Here is a 20,128-nt window from a genome sequence, read left to right on the forward strand (position 1 = left end):
TATTATTAGTTGGAGATTTTTTTTCCCCCTGAAATACGCGAAAATTCCATTTTTTCACCTCCTTGCACTTCCTTGGACCACTCTGAAAGACTTGATTATTTTTCTGGGGGTTGAGGGAGTCTTTCCTAATATCTTTCAATGGAAATTTGTTGGTGGTTTTGAGTGTTTGGGAGCCAACAATTTTTTTTTCTTTCACTTCAAGGAAAATCAATTTTTGCACCCCTCAAACATCAACAAGTAATGGTTTCAGAGGGGTAAGAATCTTCATGAATGCAGAGGGGTAGTGTCTGAACATTTTCCGATGTCGATAATTGATTTTTACCCCGGTTTTTGAATCATATGTGCACTGGGCCCCAGGGGATCATGATACGCCCCTGTTCTGCTGCCAAGTCGGCTGCTAACTTCAGCGTCATAAAATGTTTCTTATTTTTAAACCCCATAATCCAATAAATTAATTTTGAAGGAATCTTGAAAAAGCAAAAATAAGAACAAAGTACAATGAATAGAAAGTGGTGAAACCAGACTCAATTCCCATTCTAACATATTTGTTTCAAAATATCTGTAACACCCAAAAAAGCTGAGTTTTCATTTACTGTTAGATTATAATGCATTTATCAAAAACTGATCTGTCCTTAAAATGATTCAACTTATCTCGTTTTATCAAATTATCATGAAACCCCGTTTAAAAAATTAAAAGAATAGACAAAATCCTTACCTTGTATCCACAGTTGTTCTACTTTGCTATGCACCTGGATGGACTTGAGTGCTATGCAAAATGTCGCCAACAATAATACCGCCACAAATAGTACCTTGCCCGCGTGCCTCTGAGTAAAATATCCCAATTGGTTCAACTCGTCCTGCAGCTTGCCACGTATCCAAATGGACGATCTTTGACCCTCTGCCTTCCCCTAAAAGTATATCATAATCCATAACATTTCAATCTTCCCTACTTTGGAGACGGAAGTACCGTTTTTGGAGAAAACATGCGGGCGTCAGTAAGCTATAAAGAGATACGTATAAAGACAATGTTTTAATGACGATAAGTGGATATGAGTCGTTATATCCAGAATCTCTGTAACGAGATTCAAATTATTTTACAGATGGTTCGAATACAACAGACCTCTCGAATGATAGGCCAGTCAAATCACGGCTTCGAAATCAAGGATGACAGAAGAAGGATAAAAACCATTGCATATCATGCGGAAAAATGATATGAAACACATACTAACTTTTTTTTATGTTAATTGTTTAAAAAAATTAAAAACTGCAAAATTAAGCGTCCGCGCGATCTTGTTTACTTTACGCTGGCGAAACCGCAATAGATAAGATAAAAATTCATAGAACATAATTTGTAGAGCATTAAATTTCCTATAAAAAAGTCAGGGGGGGGGGGCATACTCTTAATTTCAACCGTTAAGCCGCCAAGCGCGCTCAAAGTTGAATCACGGAAAAGCTGATTTTCTGCCAACACCGAAAAGTCCCTTTTAGTTACAAAATGCAAATAATGTATGAAAATGTTGATTAAAAAATTAGAAAAAAATCTGAATGCATCTTGACCCTTCACAGAATGTCTCCACGAGAGGAATTTTTTAAAAAATCATTTTTAGATTTTTCAGCCATGTTCATTTTGCTCTTTTTTTTTCATTTTTTAACCAAAATTTGTCATAGTATAACTTTTGATTCAGTCATCTGACAGAAATGAAAGAAATAGCTGATTTTTTTCGTTCTCTGCTTTTTATTTTCAGTCTTTTGACATTTTCACTCAATATGCATGTTTAACTATAAATTTGTTGATAAACTAAAAAAAAACTACTTTTTCAACATATAATCTAATTGGAGAAATCTTTGGTTACGCTGAGTAGCTTTAGGGCCAGCGCACAATCAAAAAGAACAGGGAATTGAAAACAAACATTAGGAACAAGGAATAAAGAATAAATTTCAACATTATGTAATTAATGTTTCAACGCACAATAGAGGAATAGGGAATATAACCAAGGAACAAGTGTTGGCATATAGATATAAAATATTGTTTACCTGCCTCCTCCTCATGGCATTGGATCATACATACCCGAAAAAATTTAGTGAAGTACAAAATAAAATGCAGGCAGATGAGGATAAAAAGCAAGATGTTGATGTCAATCAACAGTGTAAAGAGGGGGATGAGTTATTGATTGAATTGATTCGATCCTATCCGCATATATATGGGATAAGAAAAATCCCAGATCTCGATTTATGATTTGATTCGTTGCTCCACATTCATGAACAGAATTCACAATTTGATTGTTTATTTGGCAGTGATGCAATATTTGAATGTTTATTTGCGAGTGGCAAGCAGAATGAATTTTATTGCGCATGTCATCTGTGCTTATATTTTTTGATTGTGCGTTGGATTGTTCTCTGTTCCTCACGCTATATTCCCTGTTCCTAATGTCTGTTCTCAATTCCCTGTTCTTTTTGATTGTGCGCCGGCCCTTATACCAAACTTGAGTCAGTAGGATCATTCCTGAATTGTTTAAAATTTTTCCTTGCATTTGTTAACATAGATTTTTAATAAAAAAGGAAAAGTTTTTGATTTTTTTCATTTTTTCGATATCAAAAAATTCTTTGATTTTTTAAAGATTTTTTTATGTCTTGGAATTTTTCATATTTCTAATACTTAAGGAGTTATGAATTTTTTTAGATTTAACAAAAAATACTCGCTACGCGGCCCCCACTCCGCGCGCTTGACCTCCCCAGTCCTCACGTTCTCCGTGTAGCGGAACGTCCCCAAGTGTCCATTGATTCTTTATCAATATAAAAGTGCAAAAATTACAACAAGTTTTGACTCCCCGTCAAATTGAAATTAAAAAGAAATAGTATTTTTCCGGCCTGTTGCGATGGGGTTTTTTACTCGTGTGGCGTTGGCCTCCGAGCCGTAGGCGAGGACTTGCCAACCACACGAGTGAAAAAACCCCATCGCAACAGCCCAGGAACAATATTTTTCTGTAGTGATTTTCAAGTTTTCGAGTTTGGGAAGTATGTAATACCAATTCCCAGACGAGAAATCGTGAGAAGCAGTACAGAAAAAACTATTTCATGAATATCATTTCTTATCCAATTTGCACCGCAATTACAGAGGTTTAAAACAGAAATTCTCATGGAATTTGTGCATTTAATTGTTAATAAAAAAGGTCGTTGTAATTTTTGCATTTTTATATTGATAAAGAACCAATGGAATCTTTTGGGGACGTTCCGCTACATAGAGAACGTGGGGAGTGGGGAGTTCATGCGCGCGGAGTGGGGGCCGCGCGACGAGAACTTTTTCTTAAGGGGTAACGGAACCGACCACAAAAAGACGTTTACCAAAAACAAGTTTTCTTGGATTCTATGCAATGAGAATCAATGAAACTTTTTCCCCGTACTGAAAGTAGCGGAACCCATCGCTTTCTTCTCATACTTGTCTTATTTATGCAAAAAAAAATTGCAAATTATTTAACGGCAAGGATCAGGGCAAGGCCGACGCCATTTTATTTGTAGGAATATGCCAAGTCATGGTAGAAAAACCGATTTTTTGCAGATTTTTCTTAGCCGATAGCTATTTTCATGAGTAGAGAGCGATCGAGTGAGGTCCAAGACACAGATTTTGAGTACAAAAACGTACTTTCGTTACGTAATTTTCGTAAAAACTTGTTTATGATGATTGGGTGGTATCCAGGAGGTAACATGTCCTTTACAGGGCACCAATTGTAAGAGGGAAGTACTTTTACGAGTCAGAAGATGATGTAGAATGTTTCCATACCATTATTATTTACTTATATCCATTTATTTATATTTTATGGGGTTTTGTACTTTTCATGTACAAAATACAAAAAAACACGGGAACCTGCAATACCGATAGGGGGGACCCTTAACCTCTACGTGCGACGGGTTCCGTTACCCCTTAAGGGGAAACGGAATCCCTGCGTTTATATGAATCTTTAGAATTGTGTTTTCTCCTGCAATTATTATTTTTTATTCATTGAACTACTTCATTGACTCAACAATGCGATAATCGAGTCGATAAAGTAATTTCATAGATAAAAATTAATAATTGTAAGAGAAAACACAATTCTAAGATTTTATGTAGACAAAGGGGATCCGTCTCCCCTTAAATCTAAAAAAATTTACAACTCAAGCATTAGAAATATGGAAAAATTTCAAGATATGAAAAAAATCAAAGAATTTTTTAAGATCGAAAAAATGAAAAAAATCGGAAATTTTGCCTATTTTTTATTAAAAACCTATGTTAACAAATGCAAGAAAAAATCTGAAAGAATTCAGGAATGATCCTACTGACTCAAGTTTGGTATAAAGCTACTCAGCGTAACCAAAAATGTCTCCAGTTAGATGATATGTTGGAAAAATAGTTTTTCTGTACTGCTTCTCACGATTTCTTGTCTGGGAATTAGTATTACATACTTCCCAAACTCGAAAACTTGAAAATCACTACAGAAAAATATTGTTCCTGGGCTGTAGCGATGGGGTTTTTTACTCGTGTGGCATTGGCCTCCGAGCCGTAGGCGAGGACTGGCCAACCACACGAGTTTATGGTTAAATATGCAAATTGAGTGAAAATGTCAAAAGAGTGAAAATAAAGAACAGAGAACAAAAAAAATCAGCAATTTCTTTTATTCCCGTTAGATGACTGAATCAAAAGTTTTGTAACTAAAATGGACTTTTCGGTGTTAGCAGAAAATCAGCTTTTCCGTGATTCCACTTTGAGCGCGCCTGGCGACTTAACGGTTGAAATTAGGAATATGCCGCTAGTGACTTTTTTGTAGGAAATTTAATACTCTACAAATTATGTCTTATGGATTTTTATCCTATCTATTATGGTTTCATCAGCGCAAAGCAAAAAGAGTCGTGCGGACGCTTTATTTTGCAGTTTTGGATTTTTTTAAACAATTTCCCGCTCCGCTAGAATCTCAAAAACTTAGTATGTGTTTCATATCATTTTCCGCATGATATGCTATGGTTTTTATCCATCTTCTATCATCCTTGATTTCAGCCACAATAAAGTCCTTATTTGACTGGCCTATGATGAAAATCTGTGAGGTTGAAGTGATTGGGAAATAGTTATTTTCATCACAAGGTCCACAAAGTATTTTGAGCCTTCGGCTCGGCCTACAAAGCCACATTTGTCAGAAAATACTTTTGGACCGTGTGATGAATGCAATTTTTCGTCAGAAGGCCCGTAAACCGCGATCTAACCGAGTGAAGCGAGGTTGGAATCGCGGTTTACCGGGCCTTCTGACGAAAAGAATAATTATGGGGAGAAAAACAATCCGAGGTAGACTTTGAGGAGTTATGTGAGACTACTGGAATTCCTCATGGATTTCACTAGTGATGCCGCAAAATATTTCATGAGACATCACGAGACAAAACTTCGGAGTGATGATCTCAGTCTCAATGAACATAGAAATCTTTGCTTTTGTCTGTCTCAAAATACGCAATATCGATTCCTCTCGGGATCACTCCGAGTCAATTTATTTCATCTCGGTTTCTACTTTTTCGCTTTTTTTATATGTAAAAAACCGAGAGGAGACAAACCGAGATTTTATATTAAAAAATACGAAAAACTTGAGAACGAGATGAGATAAATTGACTCGGAGTCATCAAGAGAGGAGTCGATACTGTGTATTTCGAGACTGAGACGAGAGCAATGATTTCCGTGTTCATTGAGAACGAGATCATCTCTCCAAAGGTTTTTCTCGTAAAGTGTCTCGGGGCATCACTAGATTTGACCTAGCTTATTTGGGGTTAGATTATGGGGGTGATCCATCCAATAAACAGTTCACAAGGAATGCACATGTATCGGTGGATGGAAATATAATCCATTGATAAAGTGGGTCTATCCATTTACGGCACATTCTATTGGATCAGAATTCTATTCTTGATTTGCATGCTCTTTTCCTAACTTATTAATTTTCACTAGGTCATTTAGAGTGGAGTCTAAATGTCTCTCAATATTCACGAGACTTTTAGTTCACATGCCGAGGTACTATCTGACAGGGTGGTAGGGTCCCCCAAATAATTTGTGTGGATTCAATATTTTTTCAGTCACTGATGTCGAATTTGTTGAGCGGCCAAAAAATGAGCGTTTCAATTGTCGTCAACAATTTTATTCGCTTTAAATGTGTTATCTTATTTTTTTTTTTTGAAATCTACTTTTTTTTTCGTATCCACCAGAGTAGATAGCGAAAAAAAAGTTGAATTCTAAAAAGGCCCTCCAATTATTTTTATACCATACGTGCGTGAAATCCGGCCGGTTTCAGTTGAGTGTCGACGCACAGAAAGTGCCGGGTTTTACACTGTAGATGTGTGGAACCCTACACATCTGTATAATCCCGTGCGTAACCCATGGGCATGCGCAAATGCACGGGTCGATGCGCAGATCGATGCGCAAATGGTCGTTGCAATATCATCGTTGGATTCCACACACCCATTGCGCATCGACTCGCGCATCGACTCATAACATCGCCCGCTGCCTCACTTGTTGGTATCCACATAACCTTCACAATATTCTGTCATTAAATTTATTCGTTTATTCAATATAAAAGCAGTGAAATTAAATGGACAACTACATCATACCCGACAGTGACGAGGAGTTGATCTCTCGAGAGATTTATTTGATGGAGATTCGACATTCCTCACCGAAGCAACCGTCGGTTCTCCGCCAAATAAAAAGCTGTATCTGGATGATGAAAATGATGAAAATAACAACTGGAATGATGAAAATCTTCCACCAGAAATTTCGAAATCAGGACAAGAAGTGAGGAATAATTTGATCCCCGAAAAATCGGTTGATAAATACAAGACTGTCTATGAAATTTCACCCAATTAAATTTAGAAATTTGATTTTAAACAATTTCCAAGTCTGAACTTTTTTTTTATNCTCCGCCCCTCGGCCAGGGGCTCCGCCCCTGCACCCCACGGGGGCTTCGCCCCTCGGCCCCACCAGGAACTTCGTCCCTGGACCCCCTTCTGCCCTCCCCCCTCCTTTTCACCGCGCACGCACTTATGGTATAAAATAGCATACACAACTCGTGCGGGCAGCAAGCGGCTGCTTGCTTCCCGCACTTGTTGCGTAATATACTATTATTTTTTATTTTTATTCATATTTCTTTCCTACTACTATTACGGTTTTATAGGCTCCCCATTCGTCTGCCTTGCCACTCCCACTTCTCTTCTGATTTTTTCTGCGTTACCATGGGCCGTCTTACTCTTAAGGATAATCGGACGAGGAGGAAATGTAGGAGGTGAGGCGGAGGGGTTTCTATTATTTTCCTGCAGAAAACCAATCGCTGAACAAAAGAATTTTTTCCATTCGGATTCAAAATTCAGGCAATATTAGGGAGTATCTCCGGTTAAAAATTATTTTTGGAGCTAATCAAATTTATTTGTATCTGTTCCACGCATTGAATGGTTTTCAGATTGTTTTTTTTTTTAATAAATGAAAAAATATTAATCCATGTGAAAAAGTGGCAACATCGTCGGTAGTGTTTTTTTTTTAGCTCCGTAAAGTTAGGCAGCCAGGGTACTCGGATCGAACCCGGACCTAGGCCAAAATTACCTGCTTTTTACCTGCTTTTTTCTGTGCAAAAAAAAAAATTTGTGCTCAAATATTTTCTTCGGAAAATCAATTTTCATTATTTTGACGTCAAGTCAGGCGGCCAAACGACCTGGAAAATATTGGCATGTATGCTCGCGTATAGTACTATTTATCAGCTAATTTTCTGCGGAGGAAAACTCGGGAAAAAAATAATTTTTCCGGAAAAATGAAATTTTCGAAATGTACCTAGATAACAACTGATTGGGAGGGTCAAAAAAATTAATGGGGGAAGTAAAGAACATTATCTGCTTTCATTCGAAACTCAGTAGGAATTTTCTGCTCCATGGAAAAGTGCTTAAATTATAATTAAAATTTCCCTAGAATTTCCCACCCGCTCCTCCCACCTGAAAATCAGTCCAGGGCCCTCGGAAAATTACCTGCTGTCATTGGAGACTCGGTAGGAATTTTCTGCTCCATGGAAAACTAGTAAAATCATAATTAAAATTTCCTCAGAATTTCCCACCCACCCCTCCCACATAAAAATCGGTCCAAGGCCCTCAGAAAATTACCTGCTGTCATCTGAAACTCAGTAGGAATTTTCTGCTTCATAGAAAACTAGTAAAATCATAATTAAAAATTCCTCAGAATTTCCCACCCACCCCTCCCCCATGAAAATCAGTCCAGGGCCCTCAGAAAATTACCTGCTGTCATCTGAGACTCCGTAGCAATTTTCTGCTCCATGGAAAACTAGTAAAATCATATTTAAAATTTCCTCAGAATTTCCCATCCGCCCCTCCCACATGAAAATCAGTCCAGGGCCCTCAGAAAATTACCTGCTGTCATCTGAGACTCCGTAGCAATTTTCTGCTCCATGGAAAACTAGTAAAATCATATTTAAAATTTCCTCAGAATTTCCCATCCGCCCCTCCCACATGAAAATCAGTCCAGGGCCCTCAGAAAATTACCTGCTGTTTATTTTGCATTTACTTGCAATTTACTTGCAATTACTTGCATTTTCATGTGGGAGGCGTGGGTGGGAAATTCTGTGGAAATTTTAATTATGATTTTACTACTTTTCCATGGAGCAGAAAATTCCTACTGAGTTTCAGATGACAGCAGGTAATTCTCCGAGGGCCCTGGACTGATTTTCATGTGGGAGGGGTGGGTGTTAAATTCTGAGTAAATTTTAAATATGATTTTACTAGTTTTCCATGGAGCAGAAAATTCCTACTGAGTTTCAGATGACAGCAGGTAATTTTCCGAGGGCTCTGAACTGATTTTCATGTGGGAGGCGTGGGTGGGAAATTCTGTGGAAATTCTAATTATGATTTTACTACTTTTCCATGGAGCAGAAAATTCCTACTGAGTTTCAGATGACAGCAGGTAATTCTCCGAGGGCCCTGGACTGATTTTCATGTGGAAGGGGTGGGGGGGAAATTCTGAGGAAATTTTAATTATGATTTTACTAGTTTTCCATGGAGCAGAAAATTCCTACCGAGTCTCCAATGACAGCAGGTAATTTTCCGAGGGCCCTGGACTGATTTTCAGGTGGGAGGAGCGGGTGGGAAATTCTAGGGAAATTTTAATTATGATTTAAGCACTGTTCCATGGAGCAGAAAATTCCTACTGAGTTTCGAATGAAAGCAGATAATGTTCTTTAGTTCCCCCATTAATTTTTTTGACCCTCCCAATCAGTTGTTGTCTAGGTACATTTCGAAAATTTCATTTTTTCGGAAAAATTATTCTTTTCCCGTTTTCCTCCGCAGAAAATTAGCTGATAAATAGTACTATACGCGAGCATACATGCCAATATTTTCCAGGTCGTTTGGCCGCCTGACTTGACGTCAAAATAATGAAAATTGATTTTCCGAAGAAAATATTTGAGCAGAAAAAATTTTTTTTGCACAGAAAAAAAGCAGGTAAAAAACAGGTAATTTTGGCCTAGGTCCGGGTCCGATCCGAGTACCCTGACTGCCTAACTTTACGAAGCTACGTTTAAAGTGACCGCGCTACCCCCACCCGATTGGTACTTGAGATGTTACTGCTCGTTTGGGCTGTGTGCGCAGAAATTTCATTTTTCAGTACTTTTTTCGCTATTATTAATAAACAATGCTCCTAGGCGATCTTTTTCATCTATGTTTTTCACTCAAAAAATCATTGATCATATGTTCTAAATGTGTCTAAAGTTTCATGACTTTGGCTGCTTTTTTTTCTTGGGTTTTGCAGTTTTTTTTGTGATTTCCATAAGATCACGGGTTAAATGACCACTTTTTCAAAAATTCATAATAAATTAACCATGTTCCCCAGTAGTTTGAAACTTTGCACACGTCTTTTCCATCATTTAAAGAATACGTAAAAAATAAAAGCGAAAAATGGCTGCTTTTTTTCTAACCCTCCGGGCTCACCCGATTATCCTTAACTGTACCCCATTCGGGCTAGGACTGCAAGGGAAACCATGGAAAACCCCCGTCGTACAGCCGGCTGATTGTGCAAAGCCCTAATGTGCCCTTCTGTCACACTGACTAGAGGGGCACATTAGGCCACTGCACCGTGCCTACCTTCCGAAATTGTTGGGCGGGGGTATTCCTAAGCGGTCACCCATCCAAGTACTAACCGCGCTAAACGCAGCTGCACTCGGATGTCCACCGGAGTAACACCTAACTCACCCAACCATTACGGTCGGTCGCTCCTCCAATTATTTACAATCATTTTTGTTTTTTTTTTTAGAATTGCGATCAACAATTCGGTTGAAGAAATATGCGCGATGGAAAAGTTACGAGATCGTTTCTCTCCTCCACTCCCCAAACGCCACATTGACTGGACCACCGTAAACGGCAGTCGTGTAACGCTCTTTCTCTCTCTTCAACCAATTGGTTTATCGAAATTCAGCAAAAGATTAAAAATAATCTAAAGAACTAGAGATAACATTTTTCAATTCAACCATTTTATTGTATCTGTGATTGTTTTCGTGATTATCGGTTTCGAAAACTCAAATTATTAGTAACAATTGAAACGTCAATTTTCCGACCAGTTGATCAACAAATTCGGATTCAGCGACCGAAAAAACATTAAATCTACCTAAATTACTTTGAGGACTTCACCACTGACACATTGACACCACTGACACACAAAGTCAAAATGATAAAGAATGCTCCTTATCGGTGAGGATTTTTTGGTTTTTTCCGCCACAATCAGGGAAATTTTTATATCTCCCAAAAAAATGATGAACAATTGCAAAAAAACTAGTGGTTGATAAATAAAATTGTGCCTGAAAGTACATATGAGTTCCATAATTTAGATTTTCTAAGAAAGTCATTTGAAAAAATGATACGGGAAATTATGAGTTTTGGGGCAAATTGAATGTAAAAAAAAATGGGCCAAGAAAAAGTTTTGTTTGATTCCTACTTGGAAGTCGAAATTTTTTAAAAATTTATAGAAATAAAAAAGGAAGCCGAGCAGGACCAACGTCCTTAGCGCGGATCAAAGGATGGAGGATTAGATTGATACAGACATTGAGTTGAAAAGCTCCGCGCCAAGAACGTTGGTCCTGCTCCTACTGATTTTTTATTTTATGGAGAATTTTTTTAGAATCCTTATTCCATTGAGAACTATTTTTCTCATAGAAACCTGATTGTGCACTATCACCATTTATTCAAAATTCCTGACTTGGCTTCCTTCTTTATTTCTATGTATTTTTAAAAAATTTCGACTTCCCAGTAGGAATCAAACAAAACTTTTTCTTGGCCCAGTTTTTTTACAAAAACATTTGTTGTTGTGTTTTTAGGCAGATTACATTATTTTTTCCAAAATAAGCAAGGAATGTTTTTACATCCGGTGAAATTTGTTCTTTTCAATTCAATTTAACTCATCCATTTTTCATAAGACAGAACATTTTTTGAATCAACAATTGAAGGGAAATAAACAATTCTACTCCAGATTTATTGTCTCCACCGAATTTCAATTTTTAATCATCTATTAATAATTTTCTGACTTGATTTGGTTCCGCATTCAATTTTTGCTGTGATGATTCCTATATGGATTGTATTTCTTGGAAAGATGAATTGATTTCCTTATAGGAATAGTCGAACAAAATGTTCACAAAGAATTCTTTTTGAAAACAAATTTAATTTTTTTTTGTTTTTAAAAATATTAGAGAAACATTGGGTGGAATGGACTCTTCTGACTTCTTATTTCAATATTTATAACCAAGGAACAAATTTATCGATTGAGCTCAGTCTAATAAGCTTATTACAAAGGGGCTTACTGTACTTTAATTTTAAAAAAAATCTATTTCATCAACACTTCAATAAGACATCAACATTTTGAAAAGGGTTCAAAGTGTCCACTTAATCCCACCGTCTCCAATTTTTCCAAAATAATCACAAAATTGTTCGCATTTCACTGTCACTTAATTTAGAGAATTTTTTTCCACGGAATAAAAACATTTTCTGTTACACTCGGAGAAAAATAACTATTTTCTTTTTAACTTCAACTATTCACGGACATTTAATACTTGATCACACAATATTTTCGACACATCTCACTTTTGTCACATTCCAAACATAAACCGATAACCTCACAAACAGTGCATAAACTACATTTATGTCTGAGATCCGCATATGAATATAGATATGGCGGGATGAAATTCGAATGTTCGACAAGAGAAAACAAAATAGAACACCGAATCGATTTTCCGTTCCATTCTAATAAGTGATTTAACGTGCAGAAGAACATTTCCCGTGGTTCTCCATAACAACATCACAACCCACATTCAAATGCACTGGGGGCAACACTTCAACGTTGGATATGAGACTCAGTTGGATCGGCGCTGCCAACGTTACAACTTGATTCTCCGACTTTATAATGTGTATCGCGAGAATGTGAATATAAACCCGTTGCTATGCTCGTATCTTTTTTCCTGTTAATCCAAAAAATACCATAGTTACACCGTTGAACAGCTCATAGGCGATTTATATAATGTAACTAACGACACTTTCCCGATTTGTCGTTCCGTTTTCATTATACTGAATGTAAATCATTTAGAGGTAGTGGAGGAGGAAGTTCTGTCGTGTATAGATACGCGGTGCGTTCGGCCTGATGTTTTGCTCAGTCGGTCAAAACTTTTTTCTTGGCAAGAGAGAGAGAGAGAGGAGAGAGAGAGAGGAGAGAGAGGAGGGAGAGAGAGAGGAGAGAGAGAGGAGGGAGAGAGAGAGGAGAGAGAGAGGAGAAAGAGAGGAGAGAGAGAGGAGAGAGAGAGAGAGAGAGAGACATCGCAGGTTTACCAACTCGAAATAACCACAGTAATGATCTGTGCGGCATTGTCATGTTTCCAATGCCTTTTAATATTGTGTCAATAATTAGAAAAACATTCAATAAAAATAATTGGAAACTCATAAGTGATAAGAGAAGAACAGTGAATTAATCTGACAGAAGCAAGTCAATATTTAAAAAATGATCGAATAACTGAAATGACGAAACTGAAATTATCACTTGAAAATGTACAGACATATTAAAGTTTTCGTAATGTTCAAATAACAGGGCATTCATTAAAATCGAAAAATTTTCTGGATGTTTTACATTTCATGGAGTGGAAAGTATGATGCCGCAGTAACATGTAACTTTACATCATTAATAGGCAAATAGACATTTTACAAACATTTAATTATTTCATTGTACCTAGTGGAGATTATCCAGAATTATCCCAAGGTTATAAAAGCAGGAATCACGGAAACTTAAGTAGAGAAATATTTGAACAAATACGAATAAAAAGAGTATTGGTTGCCTATTGTAAATTAAAAAATTGTCCCTGCAGTGATTTAAGTATCGTTCTAATTACCAATAATCTATTCGCATTTTCAATGAAAGATATTATTTCGACCGGTATATTCATATTCTGTATGAACAAGTTCTGAAATTTGGAGATGTGGAGGAGGCCTCGGTAACTCAATTGGCAGAGCACCAGTCCATGTAAATAATGGCTGTTTTCATTGCTCAAGCCCAAAAAGGGCTCTTTTACCGACGGTAGTTAAGCATGAGAAGTAGGTCTTTTTACCGTTGAGCAGTATAAAAGTGAGAAATGCACTACTTAGGAGTGAAAAAGTGAGAAATGCACTCCTTAGGACTGAAAAACGTGTGGCGCCACCCAGCGTTAATGTACCAAAATATAAAACTACATATAAAAACTGATAAATTCAGCCAGTGAATCCCCTTCATTATCTTCAAAATTGTTAAATTTTAAATTTGAAAATACACCTGAAAATTAAAATGAAAAATAAATTATTAAAAAATCTTAATTTTGATAATAATAATATTAGAAATATCATTTCATAGAAAATTTTTTATNTTCTCCGCCTTAGCACGTAATATACTATTATTGAATAAAAAACTTGGTTAAACAAAAAAAGCAGAGCACCAGTTCATGTAAATAATGACTATTTATTGAATAAAAAAGTTGGTTAAGGGGAGACCGCGGTGAAATTTGAAAAGCCCAGGGGGTTGTCTTTATCATGCTGATAACTTTAATACATATTTTTCATGCTTAGAAAATGAGAAAAAACTGAGTTTCAATTTTTTTCACGGACAGCATGTGGCTGTACAGGCAGGGAATCTACAACATAGTCCCCTTGCCAGGGTTTTCGATGGATTGATTTGAATTTTGGTTACCACACATAAAATATACTAACAAAAAAAGTTATTACAGCTTTTTTGAAAATTCCAATTTTTCGAGTAGAAAAAGGCAAAATGAAAAAATGCACAATTCAAAATTCGAAAATGGGAAATGCAAAATAAATGAACGAAAAAATCTGAAAAAAATTGTAGTTCATTGGCGTATTATAGCCTTGAATTTGTACCATTCTAGCATACGATGGTCTTCACCAATCCTGAGAAAAAAAATCGAAAACCTCAAAAAATGAAAGTTTTTGAAAACACTCTAATAACTTTTTATTTTAAATATATTTTGTGTGTGGAAACCAAAATTCAAGTTAATTCATCGAAAACCTTGGTCAGGGGACTATTTTGTAGATTTTATCCTTGTACAGTCACATGCCGTCAATGAAAAAAATTGCAGCTCGGTTTTTTCCCATTTTTTAAGTGGAAAAAATAAGTACTGAAGTTATCAACATGATAGAGACAACCCCCTGGAACTTTCAAATTTCACCGCGGTCTCCCCTTAAACAAAAAAAGCAGAGCACCGGTCCGGCAAACTGGAGATGTAGAAAATCATACCCCACTTGAGTTGGAATCCGTGTGCCTCCGAATTTTTTAATTTGTGCATTGTTAATTATTTATGTGTTCCCCTCGTATAGAGGTTTGGAAAGTCGAGAGATGGCATATAGCATCCTGTTTTCCATGTAATTTGTACCTTAAAAAAAATATCTATGGTTTGACCGCGTAGAATTGTCTGGGGATAATACGGACTTTTCGAATTGTTTTCCCGCGAAAATACCCCAAAATTTCTCCACCAAATAAGACGCAATAAGGAGTTATTACATCGTCCCATGTTGCACGTAAAATCCAGAAGTACACACGAGATGTGGGGGAGGAGGGGTACCCCAGCAACATTGCGCGAGCGGCAACGCTGCATACTACCTGGTGGCCATTCTGACAATGTGCCTTGTGGACCACCCACAACAATACCTATCTTTCCTGTCCCTGTGGAGTGAGGAAGAAAAAGGAGTCGTCGAGGTAGAATGGAAAGGATATAGGCGCACACCCATCCTACTATCTCCTTGTTCGATACTAAAACTAAGGGGGGGGGGGAGAGTTACCTTTACAGTTACATTCGCTGGAACGATTCTACCCCGGTATTTGGAAAAAAATTAGAAAAAAACAAAGCAAAAACTGTAAAAGGTAGAAGGATAGATTGTGATTGAAAGGAAAAAAGTAAGGATTACAAGGTGGTTTTGCATATCCACGTACAGTAGCCGAGTATCAAGTGGCAAAAGGCGTTTTTCCATTCAATTAAACATGAAGAGTGTAGAGAAACTGTGGATGCCTTTTTTTTCCCAAACTAGAAAGCTAGGGTTTCGGGTAACATTATATCCTTCAAACATTTTGGAGTAACAGGTAAATCCTGGTTGCCACATGGGACCACGTTTTTTTTGTTCACCGTAGAATCACGGGCGATAGAGTAGAAACAAATTGATTAATCCATACAAGTGACGGGAATCTCTGGAATTTTATTCAAACAATAAAGAAAAATGCAATAAAAAAATTTCACTTGAAAAATTATTTATGTTCGTCATATTTCTTCAAAACTTTCTAGAGAATTCACTGAAAACATTATTGTTTACTCACTGGAAAATTTTTAGAGTCATATTCCAGTGCAAGAGGATCGAGTGTCAGTCCGGGTGGTCCCTGAATCAAGCCACAAAGCATGTAGATAATTTTTACGATGACTACGAGTGAGTTTAAAATCAAGATTTGTTGTTTTTTTTTTACTTTTAGTGACTTCGGGCGAAGGGATGCGGTGGTATAATAACAGTAGCTGGATTTTTGGCTCTTTCAGAACCTGGATGAAGTCGTCAACGACTGCGGTGGTCGAATAAAACGCGTTTGGGACCTTCGGTGGAGTGGGAAGGCGAGGGGAGAGGGACATGGTCAGGTTTTAGCTCCAGGTACACAGAAAGGAAGAGAAAAAACAAAAAGGAGAAGAATATTTTTATTTTGCCATTTTTTTCCCCTCAAATTTTGAAACTTTTCAAGTTTTATGGATATTTTTGCGAGGTGAGAAGGAGGGAGGTAATCGACCTTTTTCCGGTTTCCGTAAATTCCTGAGAAGAGCAAACAAAATATTCAATCGGGGCTATCAAATTGCATGTCTTAAAAATTGAAAAACGCTATACAAGAAAAAAAACAACGCCCTGTCAATAGATTATCAACATGAAGGGAAAGGGATTGTTACACCTATTGAATGGAGGCAATCTCTGCTCAGAAATGTGATCATATGATATCGATTATTTGTCAAATTGATTTTTTCAACTTGATGTAATGTGCAAATGTAAACTATGGAATCTGATATCCATCATTATATCTTCAGTTACGAAACTTCACAAAAACGGAAAACTATACTCTTTAATATATTTCCAAATGCTCGTCTCATAAATTATTTCTGAGTTACTGATTATATGACATGTAAGAAACACGTTCCATTACCCAATAAATTTACAACATTTCTACGGTACCGCATCGTGAGACATATATATGAAGAGGGCGCATATTCAATCTCGAATATGAAGAGTCCAATATAACCGAGTGAATATCCATTTCTTCAGTAAAAATTGAAAACCCCACGGACTATTGGAAACTTCCCCTACATTTCTGTGACTGCTTTATAGAGTTTACAACTATTGCAGCCGTAGAGACGTAAGTGTGAAAATCACTTCAACCCAGTGGTAATATAAATTATTGTTGAAACATATCTTTCACCGCCGAGATTATATTCATCTTATCATATTGAATTCTCGTTATTAGCCTCGTGACGTTTGGAATCCAATGTGCAGTTCATCACCAGATTATCAAAGGATTTCAATTGCTATTGAGATTGTAAAGAACTTGAAATTCACAGTACAAGCCCTCCCCCCATTTCCTGTTTCTCACTTCTTACACGAGTCAAGGGAAAAAAGATTATTCCAGGAATCGTCTTCAAGGGATCCTTTGGTGCTTCACCGACCGTTTGAAAGATCGTTTCGGCTTCACGTATAAACTTAAAACTCCTCCCCAAACATAACCAAGCATTCACCTTTCACATATTTTCGAGGAAAAACCAATTTCTTACCTAAAAATGAAAAATTTCCTGCGATGAACGCAATTTCTTTTTCCATTAATTCGCCTATCTACTCTTTTTTTAAAATCACCAGGAAAAAAAACAGTCCGGACCACCCACGTGTGTGAAAGCTAACCGCTAACAGTCCCCTTTGAATACCACTCCCGAGTACAGTCTGATCGAAAATATTTCAATAAACCTGCGAATAATAATTTCCCAGAGAAAAAAATAAATAAATTCGTGGTGACACCGACGACAGGACAGAACGTATTGCAGTGAGTTCAGTGGCCAATGCAGAATGTAAACAATGTAATGCAACCAAAGAGGTGAAGGATAAATGAAAACAAACCTTAATGATTTGATCCAATGCAATTTCTGCATCAGCCCAACTCGGTCTGACATATAAATCAGACTCGTGTCTACGTCTATCATCATCATCGATTGTTCGAATATTTTGTGAATCGTGAGTGCCATTTTGCTGCTGTGACTGTGCCGTTGATGCAGTAGGGCGTCCCGCTAGGATCCCTGTAGGGCCGGACGCAGTGACCATGATCCGTCATGCATTTGTCCCGGTACACACTCACTGTGAAATTATTATTAATATTCTCAGCTTACCCCAACCCCTCACTTTGCTTGTCAACAAAATCATTAAATAAATCACTTGTTTATTGGGACACTTGGAGATTCGAGGGGACCCGAGGACCCGCAATCACGCGTAACCCTCATCCACTATTTTTTTGAAAATTATTTGGAGATTTTGTGACTAATTTATTGATGATCTTTCCAAGTAATATTGAGGCACTGACACTGTTACACTGCTAATACCACAGGGAGACGATGGTTTTACGATTGAGAAATCCTCTGGAGCGAAGAGAAACGAGGGCAAGGTAAATTAAGAGAATACACTGCGTTTTTAAGTTGGTTTATTTCACTTAAACGGGAATGAACACAATTTTATGACGATATTTTTTTTCAATCGCACAGTTTGCCGGCTACGATCGACACTCAGTGCCGTCTACGTTGATACTAAGGGAAGTGTCGGAGCCACATTTCTTTCATGGTCTGCCCACCAGCGCACGGCCATAGTTGATCCTACCTATCCCCACTACTCTGATGGACGGACCAGAGGAGTTTGGCTTCGTGTGTTCTCGAAAGTGGTAGAGAGATAGAGAGAGAACCGAGTCTCGATGGACTGCGCAAACATTCAGGCGCGTAACTTTTTTCGGGGACCGGTGCAAGAATTTTTTGAATTTAATGCAAGAATTTTCCAATAACAATTTTTCGGCAAATTTGCCACTTCAGCTATTTAAAAGTTTGTTTGATTCACCAGACATTCGTAATGATATTATATTAAGGCGAGTATAACACATACATTTATTAATGTAATCGAACGTTTCCAACAATTAAATTGAAAAATTCAGCCATGCGAGCTTTCGTAATATAAATATACGCACATAAATGGGTTCCGCTTTCGATATTTCTCTTCACGCTAAGCAATATATTTTTTATGAAATTCTGAGAGGAAAAGCAGTGGAGCTAAATAATGATGCATAAAGAAATTTCAGTCGGAAAAAATTAATTGGTTGATGCAATAGTTTTTGGGAACAATCCTGATAAACTTCGAAACTTTTAAATGTACTATTAATGGTGATTCAGTTATCCTCCGTATAAAATTGAAAGAAGAAAAGGTTCACCATTTTTAAGATTACGTGACTGGTGCTGCCGATGACGTCACAACCGAAGATGAACGATATTAGTCGAAGAGTTCAGAAGTGTACGGCGATTGGTGGAGAGTGCTCGGCGTCCTGGGTTGCTAGGATACACCAGATGATCCACGAGTGACGATGGACGGAGTAAAGGTAGACAGACGGTGCGGGGTGCGGGGGTGAAACAACACCGGGGACCACACACGCGGTACCATTTCCCCTCGAGCAAAAACACTACCCACACGCGCACGACCCGGCTTTTATTCTTTTTCTCTTCATCTTCTTCTTCTCTTCTTCTTTGAATTATTATTGTTATTATTGTATATAAATTCAGAAGTTATTTACGCGGACCTACAAAGAATTCGTTCTTATGACAATTGTTGTATGAACGATTTTAATTGAAAAAATTTAATGAAATTGCATAAAACAAGAAAAAATTGAACAGTCGCCAATGATTAATGAAATAAACATTTGAGGTCATTTGATATTTATATAATGGCATCGGTTTTTTTTCTATTCTCCCTATGTTCTCCTCGATTTTTTTGTTACTTGAAATATTTGTTTGCGATGGAATATAAAGTTCGGATCATGCCAGTCACATACAGTGTTTTTTTTACATATTACGGAACTTAAAATTAAAAAATAAACTTGAAAAATGGAAAAAAAATGACCAAGAAATCATTGATCATCATTTTGCGAGGGGCTGGTCACTTAGGAAATCACTGAATCATTTCGATTGGAAATCAAGGAAGAAATCACTGGAAATCAAGCGATTTCCATTTCCGGTAGTGATTTCTAATGACTTCTGGCAATCATCGGACATCAACAGAAATCATAAAGAAGTCAGGCGATTTCAGAAATAATTAGAAATCATCAATGAAGCTGAAGCCCAAATTTTTTATTTGAGCTCACTCATACGATCCCGTTTGACCATCATAACTTTCTTATGCACAGATCATTTGATTCTTACTATCACATCCAAAAGGCCCTTCTAAATTCTTTGGTCCCCCGAATCTTACTCAGATGCAATTATCAACATATGCTCGACTTTGCCCCCGAAATCAAGAAATCATCAGAATCCACTAA

General features: G+C 37.2%; 1 protein-coding gene across 1 annotated transcript in view; it reads right to left on the reverse strand.

Annotated features, from left to right (window-relative positions):
• The window catches only part of LOC107046334 (protein patched), a 36,898-nt gene extending 18,554 nt beyond the window's left edge, over window positions 1–18,344 (reverse strand). Inside the window, exons 1-2 of the mRNA XM_015268932.2 lie at window positions 17,686–18,344; window positions 716–908 (exon numbers count right to left, since the gene is read on the reverse strand). Of these exons, the coding sequence (XP_015124418.1) occupies window positions 716–908; window positions 17,686–17,886 (394 nt within the window). The 5' untranslated portion in view covers window positions 17,887–18,344. The remainder of the gene's footprint in view (window positions 1–715; window positions 909–17,685) is intronic.
• Window positions 18,345–20,128: the final 1,784 nt, after the last annotated feature.

Source organism: Diachasma alloeum, unplaced genomic scaffold (genome assembly GCF_001412515.2).
Source record: "Diachasma alloeum isolate Michigan unplaced genomic scaffold, Dall2.0 Dall_scaffold_01310, whole genome shotgun sequence".
Taxonomy (NCBI): domain Eukaryota; kingdom Metazoa; phylum Arthropoda; class Insecta; order Hymenoptera; family Braconidae; genus Diachasma; species Diachasma alloeum.